The sequence below is a fragment of the Daldinia caldariorum genome, assembly GCF_022478825.1.
Source record: "Daldinia caldariorum strain CBS 122874 unplaced genomic scaffold F4812scaffold_2, whole genome shotgun sequence".
NCBI lineage: Eukaryota > Fungi > Ascomycota > Sordariomycetes > Xylariales > Hypoxylaceae > Daldinia > Daldinia caldariorum.
This window is the reverse complement of record NW_025953038.1, coordinates 3,642,834-3,659,058: the sequence shown is the minus strand read 5'-3', so window position 1 is coordinate 3,659,058 and position 16,225 is coordinate 3,642,834. Positions and strand designations below refer to the sequence as shown.

Genomic DNA, 16,225 nt, shown 5'->3' with positions numbered 1-16,225 from the left:
GGCCACTCAGTAACACCAGCGAAATCGCTTGTGAATGCGTGATCTTATTATCCTAATGCATTGCATGTTCATAACTCATCATCAGACTCCGTTTCGTCTTCATCAATCCGTTCAGATGTTGGAGCTGCAAGGCCCCGGTTTTTCATAAAGGGCAGCCTTCGTGGCGGTGGAAGAGGCTTACTCTTCTCTTGCGAACCCTCAGACCCAGAGTCTTCTTCTACTGATGCCGATGCCCGAGTATTGCGCGTCGGTACAGCAGCCTGGTTTCTCTGAGATTTTATAGGCGGAGGTGCTGGGTCCTCATCTGTGTCTGCTCCACTTGCCGTCTCGCCTGCTGTGGTATCCCCTTGATCTTCCTCCATGTCCGGTTGTGCACTACCGTTCCCATCCTCTTTGACATCCATCTTCTCAAACTCGTCATCACTGCTTTCTTCTTCCTTAACTTTCCGCTTTGAAGCACGGGATGGCTTTGGTACGTGCTTTCGTGTGCTCTGGTTGGCATGAACATTTGCAAGTTTTTCAGGGTCGACGCTAGCGGATGCTAGTAAGCGCTGCTGCTGCCGGATCTTGACCTTCTTCTCATTTATAAGATCTCTGAACTTCTCCAGTAACTGCGTCTCGTCATCATCTTTTGCCTTGATAAGTTCATCTAATTGATCTTTGAGCTCGCCAAGGGAATTTTCCAGGGATTGGATTTTGTGATTAGCAGCGAGGAGATCCTCTTCTACTTTCTCTCGAGCCCCTATGGCTGAAATACACCAATCGAAGGGCGAAATCTCGGTCTTATCATCATCTTCTAGCTTTATGGACCCAAGACGTTGCTATTACTCACAGTCAGCGATAAATCCCGGGTAGGATTCTTGAAGAGTACACATACCGTAATACCCTGAATATTTTTTCGGAAAGAGATAGAAACCGAAGAGCGATCCGGAGGAATATCAGCTCTGATCTCAATATCCGGTGTAGGCTTCTGGTCGACAAATGTTGAAGTCAGAATCCCTTCCCACTCTTCATTAGAGCAAAGCCCACTGGAGGCTTTGTAGTCAGTGGTCCTCTTATGGCGTACTGTGGAAACATTTTAGCTTCTAGTCCCATTGACATTTGATAATATATGAGATTCTTGAACAGGGTTTCATGATCCAAAGGGCCTATAGGGGGCCAACCTATTTAAGTAAATAAAGACTCACATTTCATCGTGAACACAGCTGTACTTTCCGACCCAACTAGCTTGAGGTCCAGCGGCCGCGATCCATTCGAGCACACATTCAGGAGAAAGTAATCCTTTTCTGTTCCCGAGATGGGAAAGCGTAATACCAATGCTTCTGCCATCTTAAAAGCTGTACGATGTGACAGGTTAGCCAGGTATGTGGTCGTATAATTCAAAAATGATTTTGTTTATGTGCACCTACACAAAGCGATTTAAAAAATGCCTTTCACGAAACTGGATTTAATGAAAAAGCATTGGCGTATCACCTGCAAATATGACAGGGTACGGTATCTGAACCCCTTGTTTGTTATATATTAGAGGTGCAATTAGGTATTACCATCTCACCGGGTACTGAGAAAGAAGAGAAGGAGAATTATTCCATGAAGACTTATTATGCCTTAGGTAGGAATGTCTGGGAATAAATGAGATGAGATGATGAGTTGAGTTGAGTTGGTGAAGCGACCCAGCAACTCGGGAATCAGGCAGTCACCTAGTTCCAGGTTCAAGGTTGCCTTTGCTGCCTACAATCGGACATAATGAAACTGTACTAGGTATGTACTACGCAGGTACGAAGTACCTACTTCAGGAGGTACCTTTGGTAGGTACTTCGATGCTTCAATGGAAGGCGCGTCGCTCTCGCGTTCAAAAATACAAGCTTGATTGGTTGGAGGGGTTGCTAGATCAGTGTAGCCCTAAATATGGTCTGTGCATTCTAAGGTTAATCCCAGCCACCAGAGCTTTAGCGTAAGATGTACCTGACTATGTACCTGAGCTATGTACCTGACGTTAGGTGCCTTAGGTACCTACCAAGAGCCATTCAAGATTTTCAAGGTCTGATTGGGGCGCACTGACCTGACCCCATTTCAATATCTCGCCCACTTTCTCTTTCATCTCTCTTCCAACAAAATCGCATCCACACCTGAATCCACACCTTGTTTTGGTATGAGAATTGAACCAAAGTCATTCTTTCTCAAACCCATCTCGATATTGATGCTCACGATCATTTTCAGTCGCTCACTCAAGTTGCCCTGCCCTATACTCTATTTTGTCATAGACCTATTAAAAAAAAAAAAATCGAAAACATCAAATTTACAGATTCCCCCCCCCCCCCCTTCTCTTCACCGAAGGGGAATGGAAGGTTTTATTGTTGCAGTTAATACTCAACCTAACTACAACCTTAACCTAAACTTGGCGCATCTAACTAGACTTTATTATTAACTTGCGACAACTTGCCCAACCCCCTCATCCTTTACTTTCGTCGCATATCGTGTCGCTCATACCAGTTCAAATCGGTCTTACTTATCCACCCTTCTCTTTTTGCGCGTGGTTATCACGGTCGCGCAAATTCCAAATTCGATCGATCGCTTCTGTCCCCTACCACGCGGTTTTGGATGACGTGAAAGACCCAACCTTTAGAACATCGGAACGATGCGACCAGCCGCAGAGTACAACTAACCAAGAGCATTGTTTTCGGACATTGACCTCTTATCCGTGGCCACTCTAATTTAGCCACCGCCCCCTCAAACAATTATTTTACTTTACTTCTAGATGCGCATCATATATCGACTTCGTCCACCAACCTGATATTCAAGATGGAGTATCCTCCAAATTGGGAGAATATGGATCTTCTCGATAAACTCCACGCGGTCGAGAAAGCGGAGGAAAAACGAACTGGGGAGCCACGAACTCGCGAGAGAAAGAGCTGGATTGAAGATTGGGATAATGACAATGATTTCGTGATTGACAATGAGGATCTCACTTTCCCAAGTAATTCTACTACAAATACACAGTCCCATCACCGTGATAGCCTCTCTTCCTTCCGCTCCGACCGAGAGTCTCTACCTGGAAACGACGAAAGGCAGTTGCATTTACCCGGAAACGATGAGAAATCAACCATGGATGCGATTGCTGCGGCTGCTCATGCGGGAATTCCGATACCTTCGAACGTCCCGCCGTCTGCTTTGATGGGCGGCACTATTAAGCGGCTCGGAGGAGGAAGAAAAACAAAAAAGATTTTTCAGGAGGATTATGATGATGATCTGGAGCTTCTTGTTACTGGCCCGCTCCGTTTAAAGCCCCAGGACGGCAAAGCGTATCCCGAGTCCTTGAGACAACTAAGCATGTCGAGCCCCACGAAACAGCAAGCTCCTATCACTGTCCAGGAGCCACATGGGCGGATCTTGCCAAAGACCTTAGCAGCACCTATCAATTTGGAAAAGTTTCGAGACCAAGATGACGATGAGGATGATATTTTGGATGGAACTGCAACCATCAGAGCATCAAAGCTTCGTCCTATATCATTGATAACCCCACCTACACCTTCACCTCAGAAGAAGCGAGGTGATGACGATATTGAAGGAGATTTAGAGCTGCCAACAGATGGGCTGTTGAAGCTTTCCAGAAGGATGGATATCCCTAAGACGCCGGCATTAAATACAAACGACGACTTCGACTGGGGAGAAGGGAGCATAGGAACTCGATTTGGCGGTACAAAGCGAGATGCCTTCTCAACCCGTAGCTCATCGGTGTCGGCCCTCAGTCCAAGTCTTGCTAGTTCTATCACGGCCGAGAGTGAAGACGAAATTTTCGATGGCCTACTTTTGCCAAACGGTCCTTTGGACCTAAACGAACGACTAAAACGACGCAAGCAGGATCAGTTCCCGGGGGCACAGCCCGAGCATTCCATTTTGGAAAAGCCAACTTCGTTGCCTAAAAACACAATTAAACCCGCGGCAGACAATGAAGACCTCTTGGATGGCCTTGACTTTGGTGATGGAGATGTGCTGCGCTCCGACAAGTCCACGCTCCATCGCAACGTCAAGGTCAAAGAAGCTCGACCAGCCAGTCCTACACGGCCAAAAACATCGGTCTCCGTAACCTTCACTAATAAGCCTATTTCGTCAACACCCATTTCCCGTCTCCCTCGACCTATGGGTGGTCATGATCGTGCACAGACTCAGCCTTCGCTTGAGCCGGTATCCGAAAGCGGTGGTCCTATATTGCCAAGACCCTCTCGTAGATCTCAATCGCGCCTTGGTCACTCCTCGCAATCTTCTGTGTCAAGCATTCACACGCCTACTACGCCCTCTTCAGTGCAATCTGGTCAATTTCCTACACCTCGAAGAAAAGAGCTCAGTCAGAAGGCTTCAACTAACGGCTTGCGTAACGAGCCCACTACGACGAGCGCACAGCTACTTAGACTAAAGCGCTCATTACCAGCTCTGCGTCATGCTCCTACACCAATGAAGTCTGCGTCTTCGCGGGTTGATCGTCCACCCTCACGCACCGATTCACGCGTTGATGCTAGATCCCAGTCCTTCCTACGACCGAAGACTCCAGTTGACCGCGCTCGCCCCATCTATGAAAGCAGTGCAGCGCAGGCAAGGAGAAACCCTTTCCTGCCCGCTGGTGCATCTCACTCCCAGTCCCAGCACGTAAGTGCCAAGAGTACGCAAGGTACACGGCCATTTCGACGTCACGATTCTGATCACGGCCCTGAAATTCGACCCTTATCTCGCACCTTCTCTCGAACCGCGATTAGATCGCCGAGCCCAAGAAGGGCACGTAATGAGAAGATGTCAACCGAACCTATATGGCAGCAGATCAGCAAGCCGAGACGGGTACGCCGCTTCGGCGATGGCCACGAACTTGACTCGTTTGACGATCTTCCGACCTCGGCACAGGCCGAATCCAAGTTCGTTAAGCAGCCAGTTGCGTGCGGTAATAGGACGAATATCCGAAACAAGATCTACCAGAACGTGCTGCCAGAGCGGCATACGCCAAGTCCCGTATCTCCTTTCATGCCAGGAAAACCCGACTCCTTACCTCACTTTGCTCGAGACACAACTGCCAGCCGCATCGCCAGGGAGACAATTTTGGCACAGCGAGCACCTGCCTCGGGGCCATTTGCACCTGTTACTAACCAGAGAGTTGCCCAACTGTCTTCCAGGGGAAGTTTTGGGCTACATAGCTACAACACACCTAGGGCCAAGAGGCCTCAAAAGACGCAACAGCTAAAGCCGCACTTAATTTCCAACCTAAACTCTGCGAAGGAAACCAAAGGTAGGCCTACTACACCCCACAAACCACAGCAACCTGATACACGCCAGCAGCATCAGATAGCACGAGTACATATAGTGTCCCAACCCCCCAAAACTCCCGAGCGTATTCGGAAGCAGCACAAGCTAGAAATACAAAAACCAATATTTCGAATCCCCCAATCCCCCAAGAGGCTCCGAAAACCTCGAGATCTCAATACAGAAAAGGGATCACCGGTGTCTGGGAAGTCTCCCACCCGTAGAAAGCCATCAACTCCTCTCAAAACTCGAGCGCTTCTCAAAGCTAGAGCTCAAAGATTGATGGTAAATCAGGAAGTGTCACCAGCTAAGACCGACGCAATACTCTGTAAAGCCCAAATATCTGTGAAGTCTCAGAAACCCCAAACATCTTTCACCCCGCCGAGATACGCACTTTCTCAGATACGCAATGCTAACTCACAGATACCAGTTGTTAACGGCATGACATACAACCCATCAACATTCCGCTGGGAGGGCAACGACAATGCGCTCAGTGCTTTTGATGCTCCCGCCCCGTCACCCACAACGTCTCTACCGCCACATGTAACGCGCGATAGAGAGGGCTCTACTTCGAGACCTGTACTTATTACTAACATGACTGCCACTAAAGGTGTTAAGCGGGTTGGTGACATGATTTTCGATCCGCAGAATATGTGCTGGCTAAAGGCGGACGTAACCCCTTCTGCGTCTAATGACCCCATGGGAGGCTTTAATGCAATGGACGACGATGATCCTTTCAAGGATATTCCTGACCTTGATGACAAGGATAAAGACTCCGTGAGCCACGGCCGAGGGAGCGACCTTAGGGATGATTGGCTAGTGGGTGAAGAATTCGACGTCGGTCCAGAGTTTATTAGGCGTCAACACGAAGAGGAGTCACGATGGCGCCGAAAGTGTGGTCCTTGGAGCAACCCTGGTAATCGGAGCCGGGTTGACTTGCGATGGGCGCTAAGAAAGATGATCATGGAGCAGTAATAAACGCCACTAAGCAATTAGACATGGCTAACACCGGCTCTGATGATGAGATACTCGCGAACAGCGATCCCATACGAAATGAGCACGTGATAGGTATGGTCACGTCCTACATATGGTGCATTTTCGCGGCGTTTCAGGGAGTAAACGCACCTTAATCTAGAAAACAAGGGGGCACACCCCATACCCTTTTTTATTTTTACGACTTTCCTACATATCGACGAAAAATGTACAACATTGATGAGACGGGCCAACCCGCATTACGAAATGAGATTACGGCAAACACTAACGCATCCACATTAATGATGATTCTGACGGTCTGGGATATCTCCGACTTGGAGACGGAGCCGAGCTATGCTTCGGAGAGAAAAAAAAGGCATGGTCATTGGTTTACGATGGATAAGACATGATATTAAAGCTCTAATGACTTGCTACGTTTTATGATTTCAAGATGTACAGATAGGCGATTAACAGGCGGGGAAGAGGGTTCAGCTAGGGCAGGCCAGCCTTCGATAGCAAATAGAGGCATGGGAGTTGCAACTAATATTTGGGAATGAGAATCACTCATGTGTTGTAAGCTTATGGCTTTCTAGCTTTCACTTTCACTGGTGGGAGGGATCATAACCTTAGTCCGCAGTCGCACATCACACGGGACGCATAGCTACGATTCCATACGGCCTATACACTATATAAACACACCCATACGAAGCGATCATTGTACAGTATCTATTAAATGTCTGAATAGCCTATCTAACCTAGTGTGTAACAAAGTAATCCCATTTATACTACATCACAGCTATATTTTAGATGGTAAAGGGTGTAACACAAGTAACTGTATTTATATAAGTATTCCGCCCAGCCTTAGGCAGAGGTAGTGAGAGTTTTCAATTGTCTGAACCGCAGTGTCAACCCATCCAAATATGCTCCCAATCTCTCCAAACACGCTCGCCTACGAGGGCACGGCGTTAGACGCCCTCGAAGAGTTAGCCAAAGCAAAAACCTACGTTGAGCTACTCCATGTGACGCATTCTTTATGGTGTGGTAGTTCATGCTCCCGAGACATCGAATGCAAATTCCTTCATTATAAGATGACGAAGCCCAAGGCCCCTAAGGAGCCAGATCCGTTCTTGAACCATCGCTATAACAAGTGCACAGCTAAATACTTTACTCTCATGGGCGGCGAGGGTTATGAGCCGGGCTTCCCGCAGGAGCATCGAGTGAACTTTTGGCTTGCTCTGGAATCCGCCCTGCGTCGAATTGACGGAACCCGTGAGCAAGGCGACAAGTTCCTGTTTTGCGACTATACGGACTGGACGAAGAAGCAGAATGTCTCGGCTAGGCAGGTAGCCCAATGCCTGTGCCGGGATATCATCCAGTGGATGGCCATCTGGACCGGCATCGATCTCAAGACTTCCCCTCTCGAGATGTGGCTTACAGCCATGATCACCTCTCCCGACGACTTTTGCATACCCCCCCTCGACGTCGTCCACGGCAAGTTCCGGTTATACGGACGTTCTCTCCGCGACCTCGTGCAGGCGATGGTCGGCGCGAACTGGGGCCGGGACGCAACCCACGTCCTGCTGGGGTTCGTCCGGCAGCTGCTCTTCCAGTACGTCGAAAAGGCCGAGTTCGAAGGCACGGTGAACGGCGCGGCTGGCATCCACGCCCAGACGGGCCGGGATGCGGACTCGGTGTGGGACAGCGTCGTGCTCCGCACGCACACGGCCGGCACCTACGCGTGCATGATCATCGTCTCCCGGATGGCTGGCCTGGGCCCGCTGGACGAGCGCTGGGTCCTCGGCAGCTCGGCGAATTCCTGCGTCGCCATGGACTTGGCTAAGTCGGCCGCGCGGATCTACCACGTGGACAACCACCAGCCGACGCTCAGCTTCGGGGGGCAGGGTAAAGACAAAAGTACGCAGCAGCAGCAGGAGCAGGAGCAGCCGACTCCTGGTGAGAGGAGGCGCAAAGTCGGGTATCATTCCGTGTATCTGGACATGATGGACGACCTGGTCGACGCTGGCTGCCCAGAGCTCCTGCTGCACGTCGCCGGGACTTTCCTCGGCGTGCAGCTGGTTCACCGGTACTGGGAGCGTAGCTTGGGCTACCGGATCCCGATCCACCGGGCCATGGCCAATGCTATACGTAGCATTTATGGCGACGACCCAACTGATGCGCGACTGGATGGTCTCTTTCGCTTGCGCCAGCTGGTGAGCAACCGTGAGGGTGGACAGAAGGCCGGGGCTGAGCCTACGCTCTGTCCGGATCTGCTGGCTGCGTGCTTGGAACGCCAGCGCCAGCGGGAGTCTGCGTGGAAGGCTAACCGCGCCGATACTTGTACGGATTGTACGGCACCAGTTCGTGATTCAAATGACTTCCTACCAGATGCCGCCGAGTGGATTTCAGATGTTCATCGGTTGTCGCAGCAGGCAGACAACCCTCAAGAATTGCAAAAGCTGTTAACCTCTCTTGAGGTTACCAACTCGACACCGTTATCTATCGGCCAGTTAAATGCGGTTGGTTCGCAGGACGATATTTGGGCTCTGTGCATGGCGTGCAAGGTCGACTGCTGCGAGAACTGCGAATGGCTGGCATTCGCTAAGTATATCTGGAAACAGTTTTGTTGTTCTTCCTCTAGCTTCGCTTAAGGAGATATCGACAGCCATAATCCGACAGTCGTATCAATAAGAGAAATAAGGGTTCGAAATTAAGCTCATAGTGGAACTAGGTTTGCATGTCCGCAAGCTCGGTTGAGGTAAGTGTTAAGAACGTTTTCCGTTTACGACTTAATGACGCTTTCGTTTACTTGTCATCACGGGGAGGACGGCTTTCGTTATTGGATCATAAGCTAGATCAGAGAGCAACATAGTGTTATAGTGTGTTTAAATCGGAATATGAATTTGCTAAGAACACCTACCTTTGCTGAACATGAGCTGCTCCCATCATAGGATCACCTATGAATGAATGAGAAATAAACACCGCTACATACTATCACCTAAGCCGTGATAGTTTGATATAAATCACTACGGCCTTGACAATCAAAACCATTACGTATTATCTCCTGATACCTATTAATAACAACCGTCTTTCCTATACGTATTAGTCTCGTACTATATGTTGTGGAGGTTCCCGCAGCGTTTCAACGGAAGCGGATCTTACCTTTAACATCCGCCACACATCCGCGTCTGACCCGAGATCCGTGGAGCAATGCCGGATTCCTCAAGGCTCAAATGGGAAATTTCTCACTTTGGCAGAAGAACAGGGGCAATGGCGTGCTCGACGCCATCAACCTTTGCGGCCTACTATATGTACGGATGTTCTTCCCATCCCGTAGTCAAGTTGCTATTTGCTTCTTTTCGAACTTTTAAGACGCTGCTCGACAGCACGAATTCGCCCGATTTTTTCAGCTTTTCCCCTCGACTTTTTCGCCGTTTTCTTCTTTTTTCGTTTGACTAGGAGCGATGTACTTGAGATAACGTACCGCGATGCCGCCCCCTGTCCTCCCCGGCTAGAGTCTCTACATAGAGCCCGCCCTGCCGCGGAAACAGGGGACGAAGGAAGTCTTGCGAACAGTTTTCGGGCACCCACTTGCAAACTTGCTCATGTGCGGGACGGACGATTATTCTTGAGTCATCCCATCCGCAGGATCCATAAGGATGTCGGTCTTCGAAATTCCCACGTCCGCTCGTGATTGGTGCGCGGTCATGGAAGACTTGGGTTTGGTTTGATTCGAGATAAGACGGCGATCCGTAACCGAGGCTAAAAAGCTCGGGGTCTATGCAAAATGTAATCGGCGACCTCTTTGCTAGATTGAGAACCCGCCACTTGAACGAATTATACGCAATCGCTGCGGGGCATTAATTCGGCTGTCGTCGTTGCTCGCGATAGTCTTGCTTCATGCTGTTATTACGGGACTATTATGGCCTGTTTTTAGAGTTGAGGAGGCTGCATTTTTCTCCAGTGCCATTGCGCTCGTGGCCAGGATCGAGATCAAAATGAGGGAGAAAAAAAAAGCAAGGATGCAGAGACGATGGAGAACGGCGATACAAGATGCCGAATCGACGAGGTCATTGGAAATCTTTAATCACCGCTCGGTGATATTGATGGGCTTGAAGAGACGATGCCAAGGGGCGCTTTCTCCTTGTTCCCGGCTAGGAGTGAAGTGCCTTAGTTGCTAACATTCATGGCGATGCGGTAATTATCTGGTGGTTTAGAGGTATATAAGGACGATTCTCGCCGCCGTTTTCTCGATATCAATCATATTCGAATCAACAGAGTTTTGCAGTGTCAAGATCCATCCAGTTATCCCGAATCTTCAATTTCAGCCATGTATTACCAACAGCTCGTTCCTGCGCTCTCTGCAGTGCTAGCTTTCTTGCCCCTAGGCATGTCAACTCCGCAACCTTTCGGCCATTATGGCCCTGAAGGTGCCGTGCTATTCCTGAATGGCTTCCACTTCGTTTCGGGACACAGCGATTGGGAGATTTCCGCAAACCACTACTGCGTGATCGTTCGCGATGATATGTTGCAATGCGCTATCTACAATACTGCGACCACCCCTGCACACCTGGCTGGTATCGAGTATATTATCTCGTCTGACGCTTTCGAGACGTTGGATTATGAAGGTGAGAATGTCGATCAGATAAAGTAAAAGAGGTCTATAATTAATACACTCCAAGAACGTCAACTCTGGCATAGCCATGTCTACGAAGTGACCAGCGGTTTCCTGACCCAACCAGGATTACCAGCGTCTGTGGATCATACCATCATGAAGGATGTCTGTATGTGCACCCCCGGCTCTCGCTCTCAAGCTCTACCGCTTATCCAACATGTATCCCGTACCGAATACCGAAATCGCTAACTATTAGCCATACAGTGGTTGGGACTTACGGAAAGACGTTCCACACCTGGAGATACGACCAACAGAACTCTACATACCCTATTGGTATCCCTGAGCTCGTAATGGGTTACACCGGAGATGACCAAATTACCCCTGACTTCGTTACCAAGCGAGACGAAATGTTCGGTCTCAACACTACTGAGATCAGGGAGGCGCGCGGCGATATCCCACACCCTCCCGTCGTAGCCGGAGCGGATAGTTGGAAGTACGGCTATGTCTTGTCATTGGGAATAGTCAATCAGACGACCAACACGACGTTCCCTAATGATGGGCAGCAAGTTGTTCTGTCAACCCAGTGTTAGTGGCAAGTTAAAATATTCGGGGTCTGCTTGACGCGAGTTCTGGCATAGGTACTTAGCAATTGACAAGTAGATAAATTCGGTACCCAAGGTAGTCTTCATAAGAATAAAAGCCCATCTCTTCGCATATAGGAGGTACTATATAAAAGTGAATAAAATCGGATCACGGCCTAGTGAAACTCTACTTGTTGGGAGATAATCGTGGAGGCGATGCTGTTTGAAGCTTAGAAAACGCCGGAAGGATTGAACTCATTCGCATGCCCGAGCTATAGACGGAGACTCCTCGCTCATATACACCATGTAAACGGCGACTACATTACATTGTCTGACGCCAGCCGATCCTACCGGCGCCGCCCCGATAAAATTATACGGCTTACATATACTACTTAACACTGTTAATAAGTGTCTATCCCCGGTTCTTCCATCCTTACGATCCCTTGGCTAATCGGCGAACATCGTGCCCCACGATTCACACTCAAATAAACGAGTAGTGACCGCAGCGTCAAAAAGGTATATAAGGCAGTCTGACTACCTGGTTCTTGAAAGCCATGGAGAGTTTCTCATCGCAATACAGCATATTCAGTTGATCATTCTTTTTATTAGCTCATGTATAATCCTGGAAACAACAGACAATCGCATCTCTCAATATGTCTACACCCACGATCCCACAGCTCGCCGCGGTAGACAGCCTAACGATACACGTCATCATCAACGACGAGATCGACCCGATCTCCCCCTCGCCCCACCCAGCCGTCAAGCACCCCCAATCATTCATGGGCGCCCCATTGCGGCCTCTCCCCACGGACGCGCAGCGCGGCGGCGCCAAGCTCCAGATGAGAATGGACACGCTGTGCTGCGGCGCCCACGGCCTGTCGCTCCTGATAACCGCGACCAGGGCCGGCACGTCGCACAGCCTCCTGTTCGACGCGGGGCCCGAGGAGGCCGTGTGGGAGAGCAACGCGGCGAGGCTGGGCCTGGACCCCGGCGCGATCGAGCGCATCGTGCTGTCGCACTGGCACCGCGACCACTCGGGCGGCATGGCGGCCGCGATCCGGACGGTCGAAGCCGCGAAGAGAACGTCGGAACGCGCGCCCAAGGTCGTCGTAGACGTGCACCCCGACCGGCCCGAGTTTCGAGGCGTCATGGCCCACGAGCCGATTTCGCTCGAGCCCGACCCGAGTTTCGCGGAGATCGAGGAGGCGGGCGCGACGGTGTCTAGAAGCGACGAAGTCCACACCGCGCTGGACGACATGTTCTTGATCTCCGGGCCGATCCCGAGGCTGACGTCTTACGAGGACGGCATTCCTAACGGCATCCGCTTGAATTCGGAGGGGCGGTGGGAGAAGGACGAGCTTATCACGGACGAGCGGCTGGTCATGTGCCACCTGAAGGGCAGGGGGCTCGTCGTCTTCACGGGGTGCAGTCACGCGGGTGTGGTCAACGTCTCGCGGCACGCGATCGAGCTCGGAGGCGGTGTTCCTTTGTATACCGTCGTAGGCGGATACCACTTGGCCGACGGCAGCGCGGAGAAGCTGCAGAGGTCGCTCGAGGACTTGAAGGCTCTGGGGCCGAAAGTCCTTATGCCTGGTCATTGCACGGGTTGGCGGTTCAAAGTTGCCATCGAGAAAGATATGCCGGGGTGCATGGTCCCTGTTTTTGGCGGCACGAAATACGAGCTGGTTTAAGAGAGGGAGGGTAACATATACATTATGCGAATACGTCCTTGAACCCTCCTTTTTAAGCTTGTGTGAAGGTGATCACTCACGGTGGCACCCGAATGTATACGACATAATACTATTAACACCATGGCTGTTTCCCCGTCAAGATCGGGAACGAGTTGATAATAGAGCCGCTCATTCTTCTCTTACGGTATAATGTCAGCATTGCATACCAATAATAATCTGGTAGTACTCAAAGTCCACTCAATACTCCTATATACATTTCAAACCAACGTTGACACTGTTTTCTATTGTCCATTACCTCAAAGATATATCGTTATCAGAGGTTGTTGATGTATTTTGTTAATCATAGCTTTATTTGGTAAGGTACCTATCGCAGGTAACCCCTTTTCTGGCGGATAAAGTTATGGGTGCGAATATCCTATATCGCCTTCGTGAATGTACTAGGTATAGGAAATAATCTGTAATAGAATAGGTAGCATCTTCTGCCGAACATTAATCAAAGCCTAAATATATTGAGTATAGTATTGAGTATAATTGTCATTGGTCGAGTAAATGAAATTTGCCTCATTGCGGCTTTGCTACAAGTGCCGTGCGGAGGTGCAAGGTTCAACCCCAGGTTCTTTTGATTGAGCCGCCGGGGGAAATTGTGGGCTTCATATATATATTTCTCTTGGGAATGGTCCCAGTTCCAGAACTCTTTGCAGGTCAATTCTGGTATCTCGTTTCCAGCTTCAACTCCAGCTTGGAACCGATAACTACTTCGACATGCGGACTGTCTGGAGTACTCTCTTGCTGCCCTCCCTCCTTACTGGAGCTCAGGGAGCAGCAGTAAAGGTGCCTCGCAGCGGATACCCACCGAACATAGAAATGTAAGATCTGTTCTTACGTGCCAGCCCCTTATGGCAGTTAGACTAACAGAGCGGCTTCTTCTAGTATTCGCAACCCCAACTATCCGCTCGATCTGGTTGATAAGCTAGAAGAGGCCACTATACCTAAGGTTGAGGCATGGCTGGCTAAGAAGGTCGCTACCGAGACGAACAACAACTGTACGCTAGAAAACGCGGTCGTACGAAGAGAATGGTCCGTATTCGATTCTAAGTCACGCTGAAGCTGTTATAATATTAACACGGTTAACAGGAGCGACCTTAGCGAGGCTTCAAGACAGGAATATGTCGCCGCCGTCAAGTGTTTGATGAAGTTACCCCCTAAGTCGGACAAGACCAGATTCCCTGGAGCTCTGAGCCGATACGATGACTTCGTCGCGTATCATATGACGCACGCCATGCAGCTTCACGACAACCTTCATCTGTTCGGAGCGCACAAGTACTACGTCTGGCTCTTTGAAAAAGCCCTTCGGGAGGAGTGTAACTATACCGGCTATCAGCCTGTAAGCCAGCTCTAGCAAGCAGAATTATCGGGGGACGGTTGCTAACCATACTAGTACATGAACTACGACCGTTATTCGGAAGACCCGTTCAATTCCCCTCTACTCAATGGCAACGCATCGAGTCTAGGAGGCAACGGCGTCCTGGAACCTACGTACAAGGGCGTCGCGCAGCCCGGACGTAATCCTAACATCATCAAGTCTGGTGGTGGCGGAGGCTGCGTCACCACGGGGCCTTTCTCGGAGTCAGTGACGTCTCCATACCCAGAGTCATATATATGAGGTAGTTAACACAGCAACAGCATGGTCGTCAGTCTTGGTCCCACCTCGATGTCGACGGCTACCGGTGTAGCCAAGAACCCAAGGCGCGACGGCACCGGTTCGAACCCGCGCTGCCTACGCCGCGACGTAAATCCCAATGCGGCAATGGGAGCCAAAGCCGACCGTGCGTTCCACCTCATCACCGAAAACAAGGAGATGGACGGATTTTATAACGAACTATTGGGAATGCCACCACCTAGGAACGACCCTTACCCATGGGGAGTGAGTATTTTTTTTTTTTCTTCGTCTACTGCTGTGTTGCTAGATCCACAAAGATCGACCAGAACTAACTTTTTAAAAAAAAATCAGATTCACACCGCCGGCCACTACATCGCAGCTGTAGATCCAGGCGGTGATCCCATGACCTCGCCCGGCGACCCGCTCTTCTACTTCCACCACACCGCGCTCGACCGCCTATGGTGGATCTGGCAGATGCAGGACCCGGATGCGCGGCTTAACGTCGTCCCATCCGGTAACATGTCGATGCCTATGGTCAAGAATCGGCGAGCGGACCCGATGGACCCGATGGAGACTGTGGTCGATATGGAGTGGCTTGGGCCCCCGATCAAGCTTAGGGAGACGCACGATCAGCTCGGCGGATATGACGGCCACTTCTGCTACATTTATGTCTAGTCGTTATGTCTAGTCGAGTAGCAGTGCGGGTGGTGCGTTGTTAGGTTAGGAGTGGCTCGGTATACGTGTTGCTGTAACTGTAGTAGTGATAGTTGCAGATAGTGAGCTGATATCAAAATTTCCTATGCTTGTTTCGCCATAGTCTTCTTGGTTCGGGACCTCTCCCGATTTATAATAAGCCCGGTGATTCGTCCATCATCCAAAACCAGGGGCGTATCAGTTGAGTCCACTATATTCGGTAAGAGTCCTGATCCGGTAATTAGGTACCTAAGTGAATGGGGGCAGATGGGTGAACCATCATCTATCCATGAATCTGGACCCACAATCCCTTTTCTAGCAAAGGTTTTGTTATTTTGTTATTCCGGACGATGAACTGATTACTACCTTTAGCGATGGTTTGGTATGCTTCTCAGCACTATCTGTAGGTACCTTGTGCCACGCGCCTGGATCGACATAGTACCGATCATAAGGATTACCCAATCGCCTACTTTTCAGCTCGTATACCTATGATAGTATCTCGTTTCTTCACTTGTAAATTTTTGCGGAGCACAGTTCTGACATAGGTAGCTTACCCTCACCTGAAGATTCTTGAGAAACTTGCTCTCTTTAACCTCCAAAGTGATGCTTCACATTACATAGTACGCTTGGTTACCTTGAGTGGGAATTAAAAGACAAGTTAAATTTGAAGAGACAAGGACATCTAGTTTGAAATACTTAGTAGTCGGGCTTTACCAATTAAACCAAATTTTCT

General features: G+C 49.8%; 6 protein-coding genes across 6 annotated transcripts; 5 read left to right on the top strand and 1 right to left on the bottom strand.

Moving 5' to 3' along the window:
* Window positions 1-68: 68 nt before the first annotated feature.
* On the bottom strand, window positions 69-1,329 carry F4812DRAFT_456145 (uncharacterized protein; the record flags this gene model as incomplete). The annotated part of the gene is made up of 3 exons (XM_047936937.1): window positions 69-821; window positions 878-1,065; window positions 1,188-1,329. 3 exons carry the CDS (start codon window positions 1,327-1,329, stop codon window positions 69-71), a joined length of 1,083 nt encoding a protein of 360 aa, XP_047794363.1.
* Window positions 1,330-2,799: 1,470 nt separating this feature from the next.
* Window positions 2,800-6,258, top strand: F4812DRAFT_449803 (uncharacterized protein; the record flags this gene model as incomplete). The annotated part of the gene is made up of 2 exons (XM_047936017.1): window positions 2,800-5,269; window positions 5,714-6,258. The coding sequence occupies 2 exons, from the start codon at window positions 2,800-2,802 to the stop codon at window positions 6,256-6,258; spliced, it is 3,015 nt and encodes a 1,004-aa protein (XP_047794362.1).
* Window positions 6,259-6,999: 741 nt separating this feature from the next.
* Window positions 7,000-9,106, top strand: F4812DRAFT_203198 (uncharacterized protein). The gene has a single exon (XM_047930258.1). The coding sequence runs from the start codon at window positions 7,176-7,178 to the stop codon at window positions 8,901-8,903; it is 1,728 nt and encodes a 575-aa protein (XP_047794361.1). The 5' UTR covers window positions 7,000-7,175; the 3' UTR covers window positions 8,904-9,106.
* A 1,041-nt stretch (window positions 9,107-10,147) lies between these two features.
* On the top strand, window positions 10,148-11,525 carry F4812DRAFT_203200 (DUF1264-domain-containing protein). The gene is made up of 3 exons (XM_047930259.1): window positions 10,148-10,880; window positions 10,935-11,036; window positions 11,132-11,525. The coding sequence occupies exons 1-3, from the start codon at window positions 10,583-10,585 to the stop codon at window positions 11,455-11,457; spliced, it is 726 nt and encodes a 241-aa protein (XP_047794360.1). The 5' UTR covers window positions 10,148-10,582; the 3' UTR covers window positions 11,458-11,525.
* A 463-nt stretch (window positions 11,526-11,988) lies between these two features.
* F4812DRAFT_416448 (Metallo-hydrolase/oxidoreductase) lies at window positions 11,989-13,639 on the top strand. The gene has a single exon (XM_047933071.1). It carries the CDS (start codon window positions 12,102-12,104, stop codon window positions 13,137-13,139), a length of 1,038 nt encoding a protein of 345 aa, XP_047794359.1. The 5' UTR covers window positions 11,989-12,101; the 3' UTR covers window positions 13,140-13,639.
* A 70-nt stretch (window positions 13,640-13,709) lies between these two features.
* F4812DRAFT_416447 (Di-copper centre-containing protein) lies at window positions 13,710-15,632 on the top strand. Its single transcript, XM_047933070.1, has 6 exons — window positions 13,710-14,005; window positions 14,070-14,216; window positions 14,274-14,523; window positions 14,578-14,765; window positions 14,823-15,063; window positions 15,151-15,632. Exons 1-6 carry the CDS (start codon window positions 13,902-13,904, stop codon window positions 15,472-15,474), a joined length of 1,254 nt encoding a protein of 417 aa, XP_047794358.1. The 5' UTR covers window positions 13,710-13,901; the 3' UTR covers window positions 15,475-15,632.
* The last annotated feature ends 593 nt before the right edge of the window (window positions 15,633-16,225 follow it).

Excerpts from the sequence above, each read along its gene's own strand:
- F4812DRAFT_203198 (XM_047930258.1), top strand. The coding sequence starts at position 7,176 with ATGCTCCCAATCTCTCCAAACACGCTCGCCTACGAGGGCACGGCGTTA.
- F4812DRAFT_203200 (XM_047930259.1), top strand. The coding sequence starts at position 10,583 with ATGTATTACCAACAGCTCGTTCCTGCGCTCTCTGCAGTGCTAGCTTTC. Across the intron at positions 10,881-10,934 it reads CGAGACGTTGGATTATGAAG|AACGTCAACTCTGGCATAGC; the intron begins GTGAGAATGTCG and ends ATACACTCCAAG. Across the intron at positions 11,037-11,131 it reads TACCATCATGAAGGATGTCT|TGGTTGGGACTTACGGAAAG; the intron begins GTATGTGCACCC and ends TTAGCCATACAG.
- F4812DRAFT_416448 (XM_047933071.1), top strand. The coding sequence starts at position 12,102 with ATGTCTACACCCACGATCCCACAGCTCGCCGCGGTAGACAGCCTAACG.
- F4812DRAFT_416447 (XM_047933070.1), top strand. The coding sequence starts at position 13,902 with ATGCGGACTGTCTGGAGTACTCTCTTGCTGCCCTCCCTCCTTACTGGA. Across the intron at positions 14,766-14,822 it reads ACCACGGGGCCTTTCTCGGA|CATGGTCGTCAGTCTTGGTC; the intron begins GTCAGTGACGTC and ends ACACAGCAACAG. Across the intron at positions 15,064-15,150 it reads ACGACCCTTACCCATGGGGA|ATTCACACCGCCGGCCACTA; the intron begins GTGAGTATTTTT and ends AAAAAAAATCAG.